The sequence below is a fragment of the Zingiber officinale genome, chromosome 5A (genome assembly GCF_018446385.1).
Source record: "Zingiber officinale cultivar Zhangliang chromosome 5A, Zo_v1.1, whole genome shotgun sequence".
NCBI lineage: Eukaryota > Viridiplantae > Streptophyta > Magnoliopsida > Zingiberales > Zingiberaceae > Zingiber > Zingiber officinale.
Window position 1 is genome coordinate 147,404,694 of NC_055994.1, and position 21,308 is coordinate 147,426,001.

At 35.7% G+C, this 21,308-nt stretch overlaps 3 protein-coding genes across 4 annotated transcripts; 2 read left to right on the forward strand and 1 right to left on the reverse strand.

Annotated features, from left to right (window-relative positions):
- The first annotated feature begins 2,372 nt into the window (after positions 1–2,372).
- LOC121982333 lies at positions 2,373–8,478 on the forward strand. The gene is made up of 10 exons (XM_042535349.1): positions 2,373–2,579; positions 3,639–3,698; positions 3,785–3,824; positions 3,960–4,138; positions 5,196–5,234; positions 5,546–5,632; positions 6,990–7,050; positions 7,459–7,583; positions 7,814–7,905; positions 8,117–8,478. Exons 1-10 carry the CDS (start codon positions 2,532–2,534, stop codon positions 8,229–8,231), a joined length of 846 nt encoding a protein of 281 aa, XP_042391283.1. The 5' UTR covers positions 2,373–2,531; the 3' UTR covers positions 8,232–8,478.
- Positions 8,479–9,796: 1,318 nt separating this feature from the next.
- Positions 9,797–12,753, forward strand: LOC121982334 (ATP sulfurylase 1, chloroplastic-like). Its single transcript, XM_042535350.1, has 5 exons — positions 9,797–10,416; positions 11,225–11,630; positions 11,750–12,010; positions 12,244–12,330; positions 12,410–12,753. Exons 1-5 carry the CDS (start codon positions 9,887–9,889, stop codon positions 12,545–12,547), a joined length of 1,422 nt encoding a protein of 473 aa, XP_042391284.1. The 5' UTR covers positions 9,797–9,886; the 3' UTR covers positions 12,548–12,753.
- A 921-nt stretch (positions 12,754–13,674) lies between these two features.
- On the reverse strand, positions 13,675–17,906 carry LOC121982337 (mitogen-activated protein kinase 15-like). 2 transcript variants are annotated; one of them, XM_042535354.1, is made up of 10 exons: positions 17,551–17,906; positions 16,743–17,151; positions 16,466–16,593; positions 16,287–16,346; positions 15,745–15,894; positions 15,408–15,563; positions 15,116–15,327; positions 14,930–15,031; positions 14,428–14,594; positions 13,675–14,349 (listed from the first exon to the last, which is right to left on the reverse strand). In XM_042535354.1, exons 1-10 carry the CDS (start codon positions 17,572–17,574, stop codon positions 14,018–14,020), a joined length of 1,740 nt encoding a protein of 579 aa, XP_042391288.1. In that variant the 5' UTR covers positions 17,575–17,906; the 3' UTR covers positions 13,675–14,017. The 2 variants fall into 2 exon arrangements, 1 of the variants encoding a protein (XP_042391288.1); XR_006112077.1 differs by having other exon boundaries at positions 13,675–14,354; positions 14,428–15,031.
- Positions 17,907–21,308: the final 3,402 nt, after the last annotated feature.

Below are 21,308 nucleotides of genomic sequence, written 5' to 3' on the forward strand. Positions count from 1 at the left end.
AGCAAGGAAGGAAAGCACAGCGTTTAGTCGACCGATAGGAGGTTCGGTCGATCAAACTGATCAATCGATCGACCGGTTTATCAATCGACCGATCAAAGCTTATATAAGCAGAGCTCGATGTCCAAAGATAGGAATCCATTTTTTTGAAGTCAATGTCGTGCAAAGCTCCTATTCATTTTGCTACTCTGTGCTCCATTTTCACAAGCAAGCTGCTCTATCCAGAAGTACCGATCGAACTTCATCTTCTACCTAGTGTCGGTATAACTTTTGTTTAAGCTTGCATTGTTATAATTTTCAAAAGATAATAGTGTGTTACTATATTATATTCTTCATATTGTACACATTGCGTCTTTCTGAAGATTTCTGAAAGAAGAGTTTTAGTGGATTATCTAATAGTGTGATCAAGGATCACAGGTCTTGGAGTAGGAGTCGACTTAGACTTCAAACCAAGAAATCAAAACATGTTCTTTACTTTCCGCTGCACTACTCTTATTTCAACGCTTTAAAATATAAAGTTTTTAACGTGCGATATTCACCCTCCCCTCTCTATTGCATCTTTCGATTCTTCAGTGAAAACCATAAAAGAGGTCTCTGGCATAGATCCTCCGACGGTCAAGTCAATAAGGCGGACGAACAAAAATGGAGAAGATGAACAGTCAAATGCAAGTGTGTAATGTTGCGCACTAAAAGTGTAAAGGACAAAATATCATGCATACAACATACCTTGCCAACAAAAAGAAACTCCTTTTTATATTGTTTGTCATAACTTTCACAATAATGAGGCGACAAGAAATATTCGATGCTAGAAGATGTCGAAGGTGTATAGTTTTCCTCCGAGGAATCTTCCGTTACACGTGTATAAATAGTCTTTTATAACCTCTGCAATAATGATAGAAGCCTAGTACTCTAGTAGCCACTCTTATAAGAAAGTTTCGCTGTATGTATGTGTCAGATATCAAAATATTCCTTGGTGAATAACTGTTATTCTTTGATGAGTTATTGTGATTCTCTGATAATGTTATCCCCTGGAGGTAATCCGGTCAGACTCGTATTCGACTAACTATATGTAATAGGAGACTAATAAGAATGGGGAACTGAGCCCCTCCAATCCGACCTGCTATTAGGTCGACCGGACTATATGCTGAGCTGTATTGTAGTAGTGAGAAATGAGATGTCCTCTAAGTCCAAACGACACTGAGTCCAATTGGCTGCTATATATTGAGAGTGCTTTTGCTTGGAACTGGGGAGTTCAGCCTGAAGTCCGTCTGACACTTTAGACCGAACAACCATATACAATAAGACTTGCCCCTGAACTATTATGCTAGGATTTGAAAGTTCGACCAGATCTCATCCTTGCCGGCTATATGTTAGGAGATATTGTCTTTCTTGTGTGCTGAGAGAATACTTCTAAAGGATAGAGAGCTAAGCTCTGTTATCTGGATGACATTAGGATCATTCGGTTTTATCTTATATATCTTAGTATCTAGTGAAACAATAAGTCCTCCTAATCTGACATGTCCTTAGGGTCATCCGACCATATATATAGAGACTTGTACCTAAAGAATGGAGAGATAAGTCTCTTAAGTCCGACAGACTACCGGGCCGACTGACTGTCTTGAGAGCCATAGCGTTGAGTCAGGAGTTGAGTCTGGGTGAGAATAACCCATTCAGATGCATCTATTTTGACTTTGACTATCATCTTATCCTGACTTTGACCACCACATCATCTTGATTTTGACTAACATATCATCTCTGGATCTACTTATAACACACCGTATCATACATGAAACCATATAATTTATACTATGAATTGGAAAAAAAAAACTCGATCTAACCCTGTTTGACATTTTAATAAATTTTCTTGTTGTTCATGCGAAGATCATTAAAAAAAAACACTCATTTAAAATTCTAATGGAGATGGCCCTACGGATCACTATATCACTTGTATGCATGTGGTTTGTCTAAGTTTCCTTTACCTTTTTTGTTAGAGTATAAATAGTCACAGTTTGGGACATTCTGTTCGGACCATGGACTGAGCCGTTATTAAACCGTTTTGTTATTATTTATCGCCTATCCTGTTACGTGAAGTATAACGTCCGTTATTTATTGTATGCATGGTCCACCGCCACGATCCTTTATACGTCGATGGAGGCATCTCAGCCAATGAACTCGCGCCACGCGTACGAAGGTACACGTGGACCCTTGACTTGTCGACTGCCGTGCCCGTCGCATTCATTCAACCTTTAAATTTATCGAAATTACGATCGTACCGGTCTTCTTAAGTGAATGGTAACCGTTGATCGAATGATGTGAGTCGCAGATTACACGTCTGTGTTAGTCGCATAAGGACGAACACGAAAGGGAAGACGATAAATGGTTCGGTTTTGGCTCTCCGCCTGCTTCTTTGACGGCGGATCGGGTGGACTTCTCCGGCTGGCGAGGCCTCTAATGGAGTGATCGAGACTTCGGACGTGATTCCCGGTGGTATACCGAAGGTTCCGCGCCTAGCTGCATCGAGATCGGCGACAGCCATGGCGGCTCCCTTCTTCGCCTCCCCTTTCCAGCCCTATGTCTACCAGGTGCGCCTCTCGCGCTCCATCTCATACCTTACCGGGTTCCGTTTACGGATAGAGTTTCGTTCCAGTTCTGGTTTGGGATCTGATGCCGATCCCAAATCGCTTGCTGGAATTTTATGGATCTTGACCATATTTGGCTCGCTTTGTGTGTGCCGGGATGGAAAGTTAGTCTCTTATATGCGAAGTCAACACTTTGGGCTCGACAGCTATCGATTTATCTACAAGGATTCATAGTTATATCATGTATTCTGTTAAAATTCGTGCTTTTACTGTCAATCCTAATTCATGCTTGTTTCAGTTGGATATGAGTTGAAGTGTCATAACACAAAATTCTTCAATGTTAGAGTCAATGCGATACTAAGCTTTCAATTTTTGAGATTTTTTTGGGAAGAGATACTCTGTGTAGCTGTTAAACCAATGTGGTTGCATTATATTTTTGTGCAGACAAAATCGTCATGTATGTAATTCTTGTAGATGGATCTTACCTGTTGATTCTTGTTTTACACGTCCATTGAGAATGTTGGTTCTGTACTGCCTATACAAGTAGAAGTAACATGGCTTGTGGTGTTTCCAGTGCAGTCGATTCAGTGTAACAACTTGAGCATTAATATGCACTTGTGTCTACTTTTTTTTTTCATCCTTGAAACTGTCAATTTTTATACTAGTAATTTGTGGAGATTAAAAAAATATTCGATCAAACAAAGGCGGAGCCTTTAAATGTGAAAACCATATGCTGAATAAAAGTTGTCCTATCAATTCTTGCAACAAAATTCTAGTTTACTTGTAGTTTGAAAATTGAGATGGTTATACAATCTCATTGCACTCAATTTTATGCTTAATGGGATTGAAAAGTATATCAAGCACATGTCATTTATCATGCAATCTTTGATTTTCATACATTTATCCTGGGTAATTATTAATTTGTGACTTGATGTATGTTGCATGCCACATATTTTTGGTGACTTTAGCTGTTTTTGCTTGATTCATAGCAAATGGGCACGGAATGCAAAAGTTGATAGTTGCTCATTAGCAAAATGTACTTAATGTTACTTGGTATTTCAGGGTCAGGAATCAGCAGTCACAGCTTTTCAGATATTAGGTGGAGAATCTCAGATTGTTCAGGTATTCCAAGCTTGATGTTCTAGTTCTTGTTTTTCTCCATAATAGCTTTTGTAAATCTTAATTCTTTTACTGTATTCAATATACAGGTAATGTTGAAATCACAAGAAAAGCTTATTGCAAAGCCTGGTAAGCACACGTGTTATTATTTATATTTTATTCTTTTTATGAAAATATTGGGGTTGCCTGCCAACTCATTAAATGTTCTGAAGGTTTCACTTTTTTCTGCTTTCTCTTTTTTTGACATTTTGGAATGTTATTCAGGTACAATGTGCTACATGTCTGGGTCAATTCAATTCGAGAACAATTACATCCCTGAGAATGAAGCTGGGTTATGGCATTGGATTTTTGGCAAAAGTGTGACAAACGTAGTTCTTTCAAATCTTAGTGCTGAGGATGGATTTGTTGGAATAGCAGCACCATCTCCTGCAAGAATACTTCCAGTTAGTACCTAAAACCTAATTTCATGCAGGCCATTTTTTTTGGAAGGGAAATTAGTAAATTAGCTCCTTCACTCTACAACTTTAATTGAAAGGGATAATATCTTCTTTACTTTGAACATGTTGTTCCTTCTGATTTGATATCTGTTGTTTGGATTGCTAATGCACACCTTGCATCTTTGCTAAACTTTTATGTATCTTATAAGCCTGGTTCAATATGATTTTATTACTGTGCTTATAAATTTTTAAAAATGTGTGATAATAAGAATCTGCTCCTTTTTGTGCTTGCTAATTTGCTTCCTCTTTGATCAGTCATACTGGTGTCCACAGTTCAAATGGAACTAAACCGAATGGAATCAGATCAAGTTAAATTTTTCTATATTGATTTATTAGAAACTGAACCAAACAAATAAGCATATAAAACAAATTGAACAGGAACCAATGTTATTGGTTTGTTTTGGGTTGAACAGAAATTCCACCTGAACATTATAATTTTTAGTTTATTATTAAATTATAACTTTAGAGATAAATAGTCATTACCACAATCAAACCAACTGAACCTAGCCTATTTAGTCAAGAAAACAAACCAAATCAAAATTTTGATTCTGTTCAATTTGTTTTGGATTTTATATTTGAACCAAATAATAAGCACCCTTGTTCAAAGCTTATTAAGTTATGAGGATAATGCTTGTCCTCCTCTTATAATGAGTTTACCTCTGCAGAACTTCAGCAGATGTTAGGTAAAGGATTTAACTTGTCAAAATTAAACTACCTTAGATTGTTGCATTTTATATTCTAAAAAAAGTTATCAATAGTATTCTCAGGTAAACTTATCCTAATAGCTGCCAATCATCTGTCTTATTAGTCCAAATAGAGTTCAGGAGATTACTTATACATGTAAACAGGCATGTCTTCCGCTCCTATTTTTCGTCTTGTTCAGGCCTACATCTTTGGGTTTTTTTTGTCTGTATTGCTAATTAGGATGTTGATTTTTCAGTATCCTGAACTAGTCTTGCTTATACGAGTTTTATTTTCTAACTCTTTCAACTTTTCTTCACAGATTGACTTGTCAAATTTTGGCGGTGAACTACTATGTCAGGTAGAGCCAGTACCTGATCTTGGTTCTCTCAATTTTTGAAATCACTGATAATGTAGACACTCTTGTACCAATTATGAACTAATTTAGTTGTTATAGATAACCTGCTCATTTCCTTTTAATATTCAGGTGCTAGTTTCAGAATTATCTTAGTCAACCAAAGATATTATATTGATTAAATTTGACTTTTTCACTAAACGCAACATTGAGCTTAAGTCATTATTACTTAACATGTAAAACATTTCAAGCTTATTTTAGTTTGCATGTGTCTATGAACTACAATGTGACAAATTAAATGTTGTATCATTTTGTAGCCAGACGCCTTCCTTTGCTCTGTCAATGATGTTAGAATTTTGAGTAATGCTGATCAAAGACCTCGCAACATTGAGGTTGGTGCAGAGGTAAGTTGACGTAGCTAGGGTTTTTAATGTCATTGTGGCTCTTTTCCCTAAAAAAACAATTCACTTATTTAATTCTGTTATTACCTTTTAAAAATGTTTGTCAAAACATAGAGATAAGTAGGGTTCTTTTAATGACTTTGTCGTATTATGAGTCTTTTATAAAGGGGCTAGGATCCCTTGTACATCTTGAGTTAATATATTATTTGCTTCCCCATTTGTCAAGAGTTGAGTTGTTTTGGTGGCACAATTCGTTCGTATTGCATCAAGTTGTATGAGAGCCAAACTTTTAATTCGGTCTCTGGTACAAATATATGAACACATTCCCTCAATTCTCTTCCTCGCATGAGAAGCTGAGTCATCTTCTCCCTTTCAAGCCCATTCGAACTCCAATCTCTCTTCTTTGCACGCTCAGGATATGCTGATCCTCAATCTCACAAGCTAGTTTCCACCGATCAAAGCCCTCTCCTCCTTGACACCACGCTGCGAGATCCCCTCTCTCCTCAACTCTGACAAAGATCATTGCAAGTTCCCTCTGTGTCGCTATCATTGCCATCTTGCTCGAAACCACTTCACTAATGCAATGTTCACGAGCCATCTGCCATGCAATAGGCACTGCCTCCAGCTGCAGAATGAACCGCCACCTCCGGAGATCCTTCTGCTGTAAGACTTCATTAACAACATAGAACACCTCCACCGAGTGGTGTGATTCCCAGTGTTGTTTGTTGGCCTGTCACCACTTCTCGTCCTCGTGAGCGACCCCAAATTATTAAGAGGGTCTTTGTGTTATCTCCTTATGGAAGCACTAAAAGATACATAGTCCATTGGAAAAGACTCCTGAAAATAAAAATCACATGAATCACAAAAGAGGAACTACTACATATGACACCCAACTTATTTAGTGAAGTTAAACAAGAGGAGGTGCTAGAAGCATCTTCCGAAGGTACCCCTTGATTGTCTGCATTGCATTGCAGTTATGTAAGGCTTTGCTAGACTTGACATAAGACTCTACAGTCCTTGGTTGAATTTTTGGTGGGGGAGAATGGCATAATTGTACAAAGTTTGTTGAAACTTAGAGATAAGTTAGAGCTTTTTGGCACTCGGTTGTATTATGAGTCTACAAAAAGGGGTTGAGATCCCCTATACATCTCATCTTGAGTTTATAATATTCTTTGTTTCCCCGTTTGTTGAGAGTTGAGTTGTTTTGGTGGCACAATTAGTTTGTGCTGCATCATAAACTCTTTCTCTTCATAGCACTCTCTCTAACACACAACTCACAATGCCTTTAATTGTATTTTGGTAATGGTTTTATGTGTTAACTTTATCTCGCTGTGTAATTGTAACTTTTTTTCTGTTATAGGTGATTCTCAAACAGAAGCTAGTAGGGCAGGGCCTAGCATTTCTTGTGGGGTGTGGATCTGGTATTTGTCTTTCGAATGACTTCTCATCTATATTAGTTACAAAAAGGGCACAAAATGGTTAAGCCAATATTCTAATATTAAACTGTTATATATTCTCTAAAAAATTCAGTTCCAAGTTATATACTGCAGCCGGATGAACATTTTTGTACAATGCCTGGAATATTCAGAATACTTACTTTCTATTATAAATTTTGTTTCTTATGCTGACTATCAAACATAGTAGCCGAGAAATTTAGCATGATCCATCATAAAGGTCCTCCATTTATCTTTGTGGTGCTGCCATACATGCTTCATTTTGCTGTTTCTTCTGCTTGCAAACAGTGTGTTCCAAATATAATGAAAATATGTTTCAAGCATGAACTCTTCCTTCCATTTGAATCCTTATCAATTCTGTTTTTGCTTTGCTAGTTGTGCAGAAAATTCTTGCTCCAGGAGAAGCATTCGTAGTCGATGCTGGCAGCATCGTCGCAATGTCAAGCACTATCACTTCTCAGCTAAAGCCCTCCATTGCAATGCGGAGGATTGTGTTTGGGGTAGGCACTTCCTTGCTTCTCCTATTATGATGCATTGTGGCCAATGGTTTTCAATATTGCTAATCAATTGTGATGTCTAATCTACATATCCAATTTGTTCATGGGAAACAGAATAGATACATGCGGAAGAGAGTGCATGATGTCTTTGTGATCATCACCATTTTGGAGATACTTTCAGTGAGGTTTTTGTGAGTCTCTGTGGCTTCTAATTCAGCATTGTATCTTTGCAGGGTGATAACCAGTTGATGGCCACTTTAACTGGTCCCGGAGTCGTTTTTATTCAGAGTTTACCTTTCCCTCGCCTTTCTCAGCGGATTGCAAGGTCGCCTCTCTACACATTTTTATCACTATCTTTGAATCTCTCTAATCATTTCATTCTATTCCAACAAAATTAAGCTAAAAGCAAACTAATTTTAAAATGACTAAAATCGAATTACTAAATTTAGGACTGACACCCCACTGTGTTAGGACTTGAGATGATGATGACCCAGAATATCATATCGACTGATTCTCATGTTTTTGTGATTTCACAGAGCAGTTGCATCTCCAAGCTTGAGAGATAACCCAAAGTTCTTCATGCAGATCGCGCTCCTCTTTTTCTTAGCCTATGTCATGATTGTATCGTCATTAATTTTGACAGATGTTTAGCTTTGACATCTGATCTCTGCAAATTCCTGACGGCTATAGGATTTTTCCCATCTCATTTTGTTAGATGTAGATGTTCTTAAGATGACAAGAGTTTGATTCAGTTGTCTAGTTTTTTTTTCCCCGAATCTTTTTGATGTGAGAAATAGGTGCGTCATTACTGTCTAATTGATTACTGCAAGATTATGTATGGGTGCAGAATGACAATAAAAAATTGTGCTTATTTAAATCCATTTCTGTTCAGCAGTCATTTCCTTAAACTATGTATTATAATTGTTTAATCATGACAAATTACATTTGCTGTTCTAAATTTAGTCTTTCTGATGAACAATTAGTACTCATCCTGTTAGAATAAAGTATTTTAATTTGTTCATGTGAATATGTGATCCGTGGTTAATCAGTTTCTATATGATAATCTTCAAAATATTAAAATTGTCAAGGTTAGCAATGCATGTTTTAATTAAAATTAGGGTAAAAAAAACAAAAGAGTGCCTCTAAATTATATAATTTTTTCTATAAAAAATGTCCATTAAATAATTTATTTCTTGAATATATTTTATTTAATGCTGTTATAATAACTACGCAGCTGTTATAACTTTATTCTTTATTTTTAATACTATTATAGTTGGTAACTGTTAAAATTATTCTTTATTTATTATAATTGGGGGAAGCTATTAAGTAAAAAATATTTTGATATAATAATCGTCAGAATTTATAATTTATGATTCAATATTTTAAAGTTGAGAGTTTAGCTATAATTATACATGTAAAAGCTAACTGTAACAATTTGAAAAATTAACTATTTTTTAATCAAAATTACTATACACAAATTACAATTATATCCAAATATTTTTTTTTTATCATTTTTTAAAAATTCATTTAAATTTAATTAAAATCATTTTAAATTAATCAAAATTACTTTAAAATCAGTATAATTAATTTAAAATCTTAAATCCTAAATTATATAAACTTTAAGTACTATTATATTAAAATACTTTTTTATCAAACTATTTAAATTTTATTAAAATTATTTTAAATAAAAAAAGTGTAATACTGATGATTAAAAAAATAAATACTTCTTTATTTTTTTCCTAAAAAAATAAATTATTTTATTTTTTAAAAAAGTTTTTGACTATCTAGATTCCCTCAAAATATATCCAAACAAATCTCAACTATTTCAATAAAATGAAACAATAATTAATCTCTTAAATGAATGATATAGCCATCAAACTTATTTTATTTTGATAAAATCTAACATTTAAAAAAAAAATTAATCAAATTGGATAACATGACTGACATGACTAAGATGATCCACCGATTTCCCATCAGTATAACAAAATCGAACACTCAGAGGAACCATCGAAGAAGGATCAAATAATACTAAATAAATAAATAAAAATAATCCAAAACACTGAAAGGTTCCAAATCAAAACTAGATCACATCAAATCCACTTCAGCCATGCCCACATTCAACCGATGAATCTGGTCCCGATCCTTTCCAGATTCATTGCGCCGACTCATCCACTAAGCTCTTCCACTATCTCCTGGTACTATAAACATGGCACGAGATTCAAACGCAGCATTTCACCCCCAATTCTAAATTGAAGAACAAAAAGGGCATAAAGATTCGATTTTTATCACCGCCTCCTCTTCCTCCAATGGCTTCCATGGCCGCCGCCTTCGTCGGTGGATCCCCGAATTCCGTCCGCAATCCCATCAAGCCGGCACTTCTCTCGGCCTCTCTCCGCCTCAGCCTCCCGCCGGCCGCCGCCGGCCGCCGCAGCCCCACCCCCATCCGCGCCTCCTTCGCCCCCGCCACCGCATCGTGTAGCCTCATCGAGCCGGACGGCGGGAGGCTGGTCGACCTGGTCGCGCCGGAGGGCCCGTCGCGGCACGCGCTCCGCCGGGAGGCGGCGCGGTTGCCGCAGATCAAGCTCTCGCGGATCGATCTGGAGTGGGTGCACGTGCTCAGCGAAGGGTGGGCGAGCCCGCTGGGCGGCTTCATGAGGGAAGCCGAGTTCCTCCAAACGCTTCATTTCAACTGTCTCCGCCTCGGAGACGGCTCCGTCGTCAACATGTCGGTCCCGATCGTGTTGGCCATCGACGACGCCCAGAAAAGGGCCATCGGCGACCGGCGCAGGGTGGCGCTTGTCGACTCCCGGGAAAGGCCTGTCGCCATCCTGAGCAAGTGAGTTAAACTCATCAGCATTTCTCATTTTTGCTTAGTTCAGAACACTAAAAACCGCATTTTTTCTTCTTCTTGATATCTGACAATGAGATCGATGAATTTCTACTGTTCTATTAATTACTCTGTTCTTAGGATTGGATACAATTATACATGTCTAATATTCTTAATCGATTCAATCGACAAGCTACCTCTAGTTTGTATGATCATGTGACTTCTCTTTTTCATATCTGCAAAGTCCAGATTCATCTTCATTGATAATTTTCTCTGTAGTAGGTCAACTCTACAGTATCAATAAGTTAGACTATAATGGAGGCCTGTATCACAGAAACCTTTTTTTTTTTTCATTTGGATTTTGAAGCTTGAAAATTAGTTGAAATTACTTAGGGTTTAGAGAAGATTTCATGATGTGTTATAGATTCCAATTAGTGCTTACTTGTCTAAAAGGCAGTCTTGTGTTTGAAAATTACTTAAAACTTTGAGTGTAATTCAAAAGTTATCTATGAATGTTCAATGCAATGTAGTTGTTGTAGAAACTGCTACCATTTTCAGTCTTCGAACTTTGTTTCTAGGCTTTTTATGCATAACACTTCACAATTCTCTTGCTGTCTATTTTTGACTATGTTTGATATTGCTGGATGTATGTTTCCCAGTTCATCTCAACTTCGAAAACACTTTACATGGTTTGTGATATCCACATATGAAATTGTACTTGGTTCCTTTGATCACTCACTGCATTCTGGACTATAACCATTGTAAAGTTTACGCGACTTTGTAATTTGGAGATCTTATACGTTGTCTTTTCATTTAGTGTTGAGATCTATAAGCATAACAAAGAAGAGCGGATTGCACGAACATGGGGCACTACTGCTCCTGGACTGCCATACGTCCAGGAAGCTATAGAAAAAGCTGGAAATTGGTTAATTGGTGGAGACTTGGAAGTTATAGAACGTATCAAGTATAACGATGGTCTTGACCAATATCGATTATCACCTTCTGAACTCCGTGAAGAATTTGCCAGACGCAATGCAGATGCTGTATTTGCTTTCCAACTGCGTAACCCTGTGCATAATGGCCATGCCTTGCTCATGACCGACACCCGCAGGCGTCTTCTCGAAATGGGCTACAAAAACCCTGTCCTCTTGCTTCATCCATTGGGAGGCTACACGAAAGCAGACGATGTGCCACTTCATTGGAGAATGAAGCAACATGAGAAGGTCATTCCTAATACATTCCCTAGTAAATTTGAAACTATACATCTTATGACAAACCGTTTTTGACATGTGATTGTTGATTATATCTGTGCTTATATTTTGTTATGTTTGTTCGGTCATAGGTTCTTCAGGATGGTGTTCTTAACCCGGAAACCACAGTGGTTGCTATATTCCCTTCTCCAATGCATTATGCTGGCCCAACAGAAGTCCAGTGGCATGCAAAATCTCGCATAAATGCCGGTGCGAATTTCTACATTGTCGGCAGAGATCCGGCAGGTATGAGCCACCCTGTTGAGAAAAGGGACCTCTATGATGCTGACCATGGGAAGAAGGTTCTCAGTATGGCACCAGGTCTTGAAAAGCTTAGCATTCTACCTTTCAAGGTATTTAATGATTCCATTGAGTAACTTTATCTCCTTTACATCTTACTAGCAGTTTCATGTTTGTCAATATTTGTGTGAACATCTATAGGATAACTTCCATCTTGAGAGTTAGGTGTTGGTTTTGTACAATATCCTTGATCTTTCTCGATGTTTAATCCAATACATAAATCACAGAGTGAACAGAATTTTAAATTGGGCTTGTTCTAAACCTTTTGTTCTTGATATTCATTTAGGTTGCAGCATATGACAAAACACAGAAGAAAATGGCATTCTTTGACCCTTCAAGGACTGAGGATTTCCTCTTCATTTCTGGTACAAAGGTGAAACCCTCTTGGCTCTATAACATTTGCTAATCGATGCTCTAGAAAAGTTAGTAACGTCTCGAGTTCATCCATGTAGATGAGGGCTCTTGCCCGAAACAGAGAGAATCCGCCGGATGGCTTCATGTGCCCCAGTGGTTGGAAAGTTTTGGTCGAGTACTATGATAGTGTGGCTCCACCTGAAGCCAACAAATTGCGCGAACCTGTTCCAGTCTGAACTGTTCCTCGCGCAATGAAAGATTGAATGGATATAGTGTGGTTCCACCTGAAAGATTGATTGCTTATGTGCAAGACAATGAAGCAACCCTCAAATCCAGTGTGCTGTTGTAAATATAATTTATGAACTTGTAAAAATTGTGTGCCAGGGTTTAGTTGGATGACAATAAAACTATGTGCAGACAACATCTGTTGTCAGATTTATCATGATGTTTTCTCATTGATCTTTATGCATCGGTTCGATCGATCGAAGCAAAAGAAAGAGGCATCTTAACAAGCCAAGAGGTTAAAATCTTATTCAATAAAGAGGTCTAGCATGGATCAGTTAGGTTTTGATAACAATGGCTATATCTCAAGATGCACAGAGTAACAGAGAGGAATCTAAAAAAAAATCCGAGCTATTTTCAAGGAAAAAAATTCTAAAAAAGAGGAAATTAATTGCTTTTCTGTAGCTAAACAAGGAGCTTGCCTGGGAGAAGACGCCGTCCGATGCCGTCGCCGGCTTCGACGAGGCCGCTGATGGTCTCCTCCACCAGAACCCTAAGTATCATCCGCTCGATCTGGAGGACGGTGTCGCACATCTCGGACTTCCCCGGCGGCGCCCATTCGCTATCGGAAATGTCATACTTCGCGGCGATGGATCCCCCATTGAAACCCGCGGCCGCCTGCTCCGCTCTTATCCGCCGCACCTCAATCTCCACCTCCTCGTCCTCCCAGCCGCCGGAGCGCGAGAAGGCGTCCCATGCGGTCACTCGCCGCCTGCTATCGAGGATCTCGGCTACCATGTCGTTGAGGAGGCGACACCGACCCTTCTTCTCCATCGCCGGCCGCTCCTTCCTTCGGCGAATCAATCCGTAGAGCAGATCTCGATTTGGCGATCCAATTTTAAACCGGTTCGTTTGGTTACTCAAATCGGAAATTAACCGGTTTGATTTAAAAAGAGGCGCCAAACAGAACGGCTTGTTATTGTTGGAATGAGGACAGCTGGCGGTGCTCCAAGTGTTTGATTAATGGGCCAGTCCATTAAATCTGAAAGCCCAAATACGACCCCTTTTTCAAATTCTCGACCGCGCCTTCATAGCAAAACTTCGATTCAATCGAAATAACAAAAATTAATTCGAATAGTCAGTTCATAAACATACCTCCTTGCATTTCCATAATTATGTACATTTACATGTGTTGTTTTATTTTACAAAAAGTAAAGTAAATGAATTAAACTGGTATATTATAAAGTTATGAAACTGATGTTCCAGACTATGAGCAAAGATGAAAAGCTCAATAGAGGCATCCTTTCATGATCCTCTAGTATTCACACTTACTGGAGCTTGAAATGATGCAGGGATTATTACTGTTGAAATTTAAGCATTCAGCATTTCTCTTCACCATGATCTTCTTCGTGATCTCGTCGCTGACCTTTGCATTTGCACCTAGCCTACTGATGCTAGTTTCATCGAATTATAAGTTTTGGAGCTCAATATATACTCGAAAGTCCAAACAGACAACTGCCGATTTTTCTATGATCACTGGCAGCCGAATCCGCTGTGATGATCCAGTTAAAGTGGGATCTCGCATAAAACAAGCTTTTGGTTGCAGTGTTTCTGTCTGCCGGTTCAACCTTATCCCCCGAGAAGTGAAAAGGGAGAGCAGCCACTTCACTAACTAGACATGTTTGTGTCGGTTGATGCTGTACGGATTCTTGTTCGGCCTGTGCTGTGTCTACGCATGAGCTCTCCAACTTCCTAGTGTTGCGGTGAGAATGTTGTGAGTAGCTAATGGAACGGCATCCTTGAAAACTCTTCCAGGCTGAACTGAAATGAAAGCACAAATGTTGATCATTAGTGTCGAATGAGATCAACGGTCATGTTGCATTTACGCGATTACCATTTGAGAATCTATTGGACAAGTTTGAAGCACTTGCTACTTGTCCAGATGAGCATTCCATCTTATCAGAGTTTTTCTTATGTGCCTCATCTATGCTTCGTTTATCTATTGAATAGGACGTAGCTGCTTTTTCCATTAGAGGGACAGCAGAGTGGACCATTGTTGACCTATGAGATCATCGAAAAGATCACAGATAGAGATCCAAATATATATTAGGAAATTTCAAGTGATATTTAAGCAAGATACAAAGGTTAAATGAGAAATTCATCGAAAGGAAAACGTAAAGAAAGGAAATGAGTGCAATGTGATCTTAGAACAATATCAGCTTCTAATGCGATCTCAGTTATACACGATGCATACCTAACTGAATCAAAATATCAAGTTTGTTTGGTAACTTTGAACAGCCTAGCAAATTGTATGATTTCTTGCAAAGATCGAGACACCTCAGTTGATAAAAATAAGAAAGGAATGAAGCTGAAGAACAGACCGGCTGAAAATTTACCTAGGGAGAGAGACATGCTTCCTATCTAACAAAGTTGCAGGTCCATTTTTTTCACCATTCTCTTCGAGGTAAGTGAATTGTCTTCTAAACTGATCCAAAGCACTGCATAAATAAGGCGTATATACTTACTACTAAAAAAGTTGGAGATATGCATGAATTCATAAATAAGGACTGAAAATTTCAAACCTGGGATACAGGAATTTCGTCCTTTCAGATCCTTTGATGTAACTTTCAAGCAACTGAGGATGATATTCCAATATCTCATGGAAGATTAGTTCTTGTATGTCTTCTTTAGTCAACCTTCGTTGTTCAAAATCAAACTCCTTTTTTGGGATTGGTCGGCGAGACGGTTCCCTCTCTACTTTGGCAAGAGTTTTGAAATATGGATCAGCTAGTGCCTGGCATAATCAAGAAGGGATAAACAAATAGACGTCAGAATCATAAAGGCTAAACGAAGATTCCGATTTGACATGCATACCTCTTCAACTGTTGGTCTGTTCTTAGGGTCAAATGATAAAAGCTTCTCCAAAAGTTTCAACGCCAAAGGATCTGCATTCAGGAATTTCTGTGTGAATGGTATAGGCTCTTTCTTCCTCATGCTTCTCAAATACTTCCTTGCTTTCTCATTTTGAACCTGGAGTCAAAAACAGAAAGAGCGATGAAGGGACTTAGTAGAGAAGTAGCATCTTGGAGTTGGAGCGAATAGTTCTTCGCGATGCCAAATGCAACTCACTAAAAGGATTTGTGTATGCATCTATGATTTATTTTTCCTTGATAGCTATCTTCCATCTTAACACTCTAAAGCAAATACGAACCTGGGAAATTGTATTGAAGGAAGGTGTGCCGAGAAGGGCAGTGATCAAATCTAGTTGATGAGCAACATTTTTACCGGGGAAAAGAGGCTTGCCTATCAATAGCTCAGCAAAAATGCAACCAACACTCCAAATGTCGATAGCAGTGGTATACTGCAGTTTTGGAGGAAAATGTAGATATTTACTAACAACACTCAAGAATCTATAAATGTGAAATAAAGAACAAAGTTACCGCGTTTTCCTCTTAATTTTGATATTTAATATACAAATAAAAGGATTATGAGCAAAATATGTTTCTCTTTTAAAGCTCACAAGTTCTTTCATTGCTTCTTGGATCTCAATTACAGGGACCTTTAACATATATCTTAATATAGTTTGTTCTACCATCCTTGTTCGAAGTTTGTCAAAAACATGTTTAAACCTAGAACAAGTCAAGCAGCAATCAATTATGCAGTATCAAATTTTAATAGCTTGGAAATAGTTCTGATATTAATTATTCGACAAGGAGATGAACAAAGAGAGATGATAAAGCAAAATGCCTATACCTTAGAGAAAAATGATCCGCATAATTCAGGAGCCCTATACCATCTGGTTGCAACGTAATCCTGTCACATTTATTTTGAAAAAAAAGAAAGCCAATTAAGGATCTACAGCTGCAACAGAACAGAAAGCAAGAAAGCTGAGCAAAAGGGAGAAAAAAACAAATCCTCATTTCTCAACTTACCGTCCAAAGTACTGTTGTGGGGCTATTGTCGAATGCAACTCTTGCTAGCCCAAAATCACAAATCTTTAGCTTGCAGTTTGCATTTGCCAGTATGTTCTTTGGCTTTAAATCGCGATGGTACACATTAGCTATACACAGAAACATGTTAGTACTGTTTCTTAAGAATAATCTGTTTATACATCAAGATTAAAATTACCATCAAAGCTAAAAGAGAAAGGAGACATGCTACGAATCTGAAAACCATGTAAAAAACAATCAGCATAAACAAATACCTCACCTGTGTGGATATATTTAAGTGCTCGGAGCAACTGATAAATGAAGAACTGAATATGTTCCTTTGTTAAATCATCGTTTGCCTTTATGACTTGGTGAAGATCTGACTCCATAAGTTCAAAGACAATATAAACATCTTTGAAATCTCGTCTCGATGGAGGCAACATGATGTGTTTTATCTCCACTATATCCGGATGCTTCAAAAGACGCAGAAGCTTGATCTCGCGGAGTGTTCGAACAGCATCGGAGTTGTGTTCAAAGATATTATGCATCTTCTTGATCGCCACCATCTCACCAGTATGTGTATCAATTGCTGAACAAACGACTCCATAGCTACCTTTGCCGATAATTTTCTCAACTCTATACCTATTAGCATCTCCATACTCACTGAAAAACTTTAGTTCTAGAGACCTCTGCAAAAGATAATTGATAGTTGCTATAAAATAAGAAACTTGAGAACATCAAGAATTCTTGGCTAAAACTAAAATTTGAAGAAATGGAGTTTATTGTGATTGATCTATAGGAGAAATAAATTGAATTTTAGATGAATTATAATTTATTGGTTTTGGACGACAATGCAACTATGCAAACTCCAAGAAGTTGGAACCTCACATGAAACAGCATCAGAATTAGTAACGCCACCATCAGCATCAGAAAAGGAAAATAAAAAAAATGTTTTTATGGACAACAGAAAACTGGAAATCGATACAGAAAGAACAGAGAAATCGACGAACAGAAAAATCTCATCCCTAAAACCCATTTAGAAACAAAAAAATTATCGGAAACAAAGCGATTAAAAAGGAAAGTCCAACCTTTTCCTGTTGATCTTGCTGCATTTTCTTGCCGCTTAATACTTGGACGCCTCGCGAAGGCCTCCAAGCTTCTTCCCTCTACGTACCTCGGTCGACTTTATATCAACACACAGGCTAGAAATGGCGTGAAATCAGCCGCATTTGCCACACCCGGTACTTTGCAGGACCACAAGCCGAAATTCCACACTACTCTCTCCAGAACCTCCAATTTAAGGAGAAATCAGAATCCCTACGGGCACAGCTCGATCGCCGCTCAAAAATCCAACCTTTTCAGCTTCCGCCAGATTCACCGACAACGAATGCCTTCCCCAATCTGGGAGCGAGCACGAACAGCGCGAGGAGGAACTGGGCGATGCTACCCTCGTTCGCAGCGGTGAATGCAGTTATAAGACTCGATGGTAATATCGGTTAATTGCAACAACGCCAAGGGCATATTGGTAACTGCAGAAACAGACCTGTCGTTACTGGAGATAGCCGACACTTTTGTGAATGCACGGAATATGCCAACTGTTACATTTGTTGACCAGGTCAACATGGGTAAACTACTGTTGATCGGTTGTTTGACCAACCAGATAATTGTCATCTGGTATTTAATTAAAAATAATAGCAAAATAGACAGCATATATATTTTTTTCATTTAAATTCTTTTTACAGTGATGGAAAGATCAACATATTCAAGAAAAAGATTTCGCTAATGAATTTTTTAATGATTTGTTTTTTTTTGCATTTTAAGATTATCAAATTTGAATTTATAAACACATAATTTAATAGACTACAATAAATACGGTTAGAGCAACCTCAACTCAGTAATACTCATAAACTGATTAAAGTTCAATATTTTAAACTAAATTCGAAAAAAGCTATAATTGAGATTAAGTTTAATTGAAAAGATATTCGTTAACGTCCCATAAAAAATAAATTAATTAAAAGGGTATTTCATATTTTGAAAATATTCTTATTCAATGTTGATGGTAGACTTTAATTGTAAATAATTTCTGAGCAAATATCCCTATGGGTTCAGAAAAAATTTATCTTCACTCTCTTTATTTAGACTTTTCTTTAATTCAACTCCTTTTAACTTTCTAATGTATTCTGATTTACTTAATTATTTTTATTTTTTAACATAAAAAGTCTAAGATGAAATATAATTCTTTTAAATTTGATAAAATTTGACAATAGAAAAAAAAGTCATATTCAATTTGATAGAAAATATATTAGATTTTAATTTAAATATACTGTATTTAGGAGGAATTATATCCTATTTTGAATTTTTTTTATATAAGAAAATATAACAATTAGATAAATCAATGTGCATTAGAGAATTGGAACGAAGTTGAATTAAAGGAAAATTTGACTTTAAGCAATTATTTATTTAATGTAGGGAATGAGAATAAATTTGTTTAATGTAGGGATTGAACATAAAGTTGAATTTGTTATTAGTGATTTTAATGAAGCAATTAGGATAACTTTAAGCAAATTTGTTATAATTTGCATTGAGTTTGACTAAAACTATTTTAAGTAATGAGTAATTTTGACCATGGAGCAATTTTGGCCAAACTGCTCTAATAGAGAAATTTTGATGAAAATGATCCGATAGTATTTTGATGGATCCAATTAGACCTGTTTTAATTAATATTTAAACCTTTTTAATCAATATTAAAATAATTTTGACTATAATTATTTAGTAATTTTGATTAGGGTGATAAATAAATTAAACGTTCATAAAATAAATTTAGTATTTAACTTAATTAAAGAACAAGTTTAAATAACTCTTTAAATTAAATGAAAAAGTTAATTTATGTTAGTAAACACTTAGTATTTATCTTATTGGATGTCTAACTTTCTCATTAAAAAAAGACCATTATGATAGGGTAAATATCCTACATGATTTACCCCTTCTAAAAAGTATGAAGTCATCCTGAAGGGGCTGATAAAGTGATAATTTCATCTTTTACTCTAATTGAATAATTTTTTAAACTAAATGAATAATCTTGAATATATATGTTTAACTTGTTAATATTTATAAATAAAGATTATGAATTGGATCATGAACAATATTCAAAAATAAAAATTTGTAAATCATATTCATTAATAAATTTTTATCAATATAATAAATAAATAAAACGAATAAACAAACATGTATTATGAAGTTTAATAGTCAATCACATAAATTTTAAAATATAAAATTTTCAAACAATCAAATAAATTTAAATTGATAATTCGATAATATTTAAATAAACTAAACTCAAAGCAAGTTTGAATCGAGCTAAGCTAATAACAAAGAAATCAAGTTAATTTTGAATAACCATTTCTATAGTTTGACTCATTATAATTCAACTCAGTTACCTCATCAAATGAATTTATTTTGTTGCTAATTTGGAACAGTTTATTATTTTATTATAAATTTTGTTGAAAAGTTTAGAACAAAATTTAAATTCGTTACAAACATTCATCCCTAATAGATTATTTTTTTTTAGTGTAAATACTGTCAAGATTATTTCGACTTGGCCTATTTAATATCTTTTGAGTATGTTGTAGCAACTTTATCCAAAATTACTATACTAATATTAAAACAAGAGTATTTTTAGAATCAATAAATTTAGATGGCAGCTAGCTAAAAAATAAATCTTAAGATTTAATCAATGCAATGCATGTCATTTTAGAAATGTAATTAATCATTAATATATAGAGAAATAATTTTTAAAAATTAAATATGAAAATATATGAGAAATGATATAATTGACTTATAAAATATATATTATTTAGACACCCTTAAAAATATAATGACCTTAATTTTTTTTTTTTTTTAAAAAATATATATTCTAGCCAGATTCTAACTACTATCCCTTCAAAGTGTTTTTTAATATAAAGTATGATATAAAGTGTTTTTTAATATCCCTTCATAGTATGATATAAAGTGTTTTTTAATATCTTTCAAAGTTAAATTATTTTTTATTTTACTATTAATAATAATAATAAATATGGCACGACAAATATGTTTGAAGACATACCATAACATGGAATCCGAGCATCCAAATTTAAGATACATTTATATTAATTTGTATAGAAAGTTTGGTGGACAAATACTAAGTTTTTGATTGCTTAAAAAAAACATTAATGACATGCATCCCATGCTTTATTTTGGTTATTATATAATCTAGAGAAATTATAAATAAAAACATGTTTTGAATCCGAATATGACTTTTGCATTTGACACCACAAATTTGAGAATTTATATGGCACCCTTAATCTTTGCAAAAACTTTTACTCCTTTTTATTTATGGGTAATTTAGCAATTTAGCAACTTTTGGAGGCAAAGTGAAATATGTCCCTTTAAACAAACCCAGGACAGTAAATGGACTGAACGAACATGTTTGATATAAGAAATTAATTATGTTCATTTAATATACATAAAATTTAAAAATAAATAAATTTGAATAAATCGTTTAATAATATGAATAAGTTTAAACCTATATATTCCGTTCGTTAATGTTGTGAATGATATTTATAAACAATATTCATGAATGACATTTATGAATAATATTCATGAACAATGTTATAAATAATATTCTTGAACAATATTCATCAATAAAATTTTTATCAATTTATTAAATAAATAAAAATAACTTTCAAAATGAACAAATAAATTTGTGTTATCAAGTTTAATAACTAATCAAATAAGTTTAAAATTTAAAAGTTTCAAACAATCAAATAAACTTGATTAAAAGTTCGATAATATCTAAACGAACTAAGATCAA

Excerpts from the sequence above, each read along its gene's own strand:
- LOC121982333 (XM_042535349.1), top strand. The coding sequence starts at position 2,532 with ATGGCGGCTCCCTTCTTCGCCTCCCCTTTCCAGCCCTATGTCTACCAG. Across the intron at positions 4,139-5,195 it reads CTCCTGCAAGAATACTTCCA|ATTGACTTGTCAAATTTTGG; the intron begins GTTAGTACCTAA and ends TTTTCTTCACAG. Across the intron at positions 5,633-6,989 it reads ACATTGAGGTTGGTGCAGAG|GTGATTCTCAAACAGAAGCT; the intron begins GTAAGTTGACGT and ends TTTCTGTTATAG.
- LOC121982337 (XM_042535354.1), bottom strand. The coding sequence starts at position 17,574 with ATGCAGCAAGATCAACAGGAAAAG. Across the intron at positions 15,328-15,407 it reads ACAGACCAACAGTTGAAGAG|GCACTAGCTGATCCATATTT; the intron begins GTATGCATGTCA and ends TGATTATGCCAG. Across the intron at positions 14,595-14,929 it reads AAGCATGTCTCTCTCCCTAG|GTCAACAATGGTCCACTCTG; the intron begins GTAAATTTTCAG and ends ATGATCTCATAG.
- LOC121982334 (XM_042535350.1), top strand. The coding sequence starts at position 9,887 with ATGGCTTCCATGGCCGCCGCCTTCGTCGGTGGATCCCCGAATTCCGTC. Across the intron at positions 10,417-11,224 it reads CCTGTCGCCATCCTGAGCAA|TGTTGAGATCTATAAGCATA; the intron begins GTGAGTTAAACT and ends CTTTTCATTTAG. Across the intron at positions 12,331-12,409 it reads TCTTCATTTCTGGTACAAAG|ATGAGGGCTCTTGCCCGAAA; the intron begins GTGAAACCCTCT and ends TCATCCATGTAG.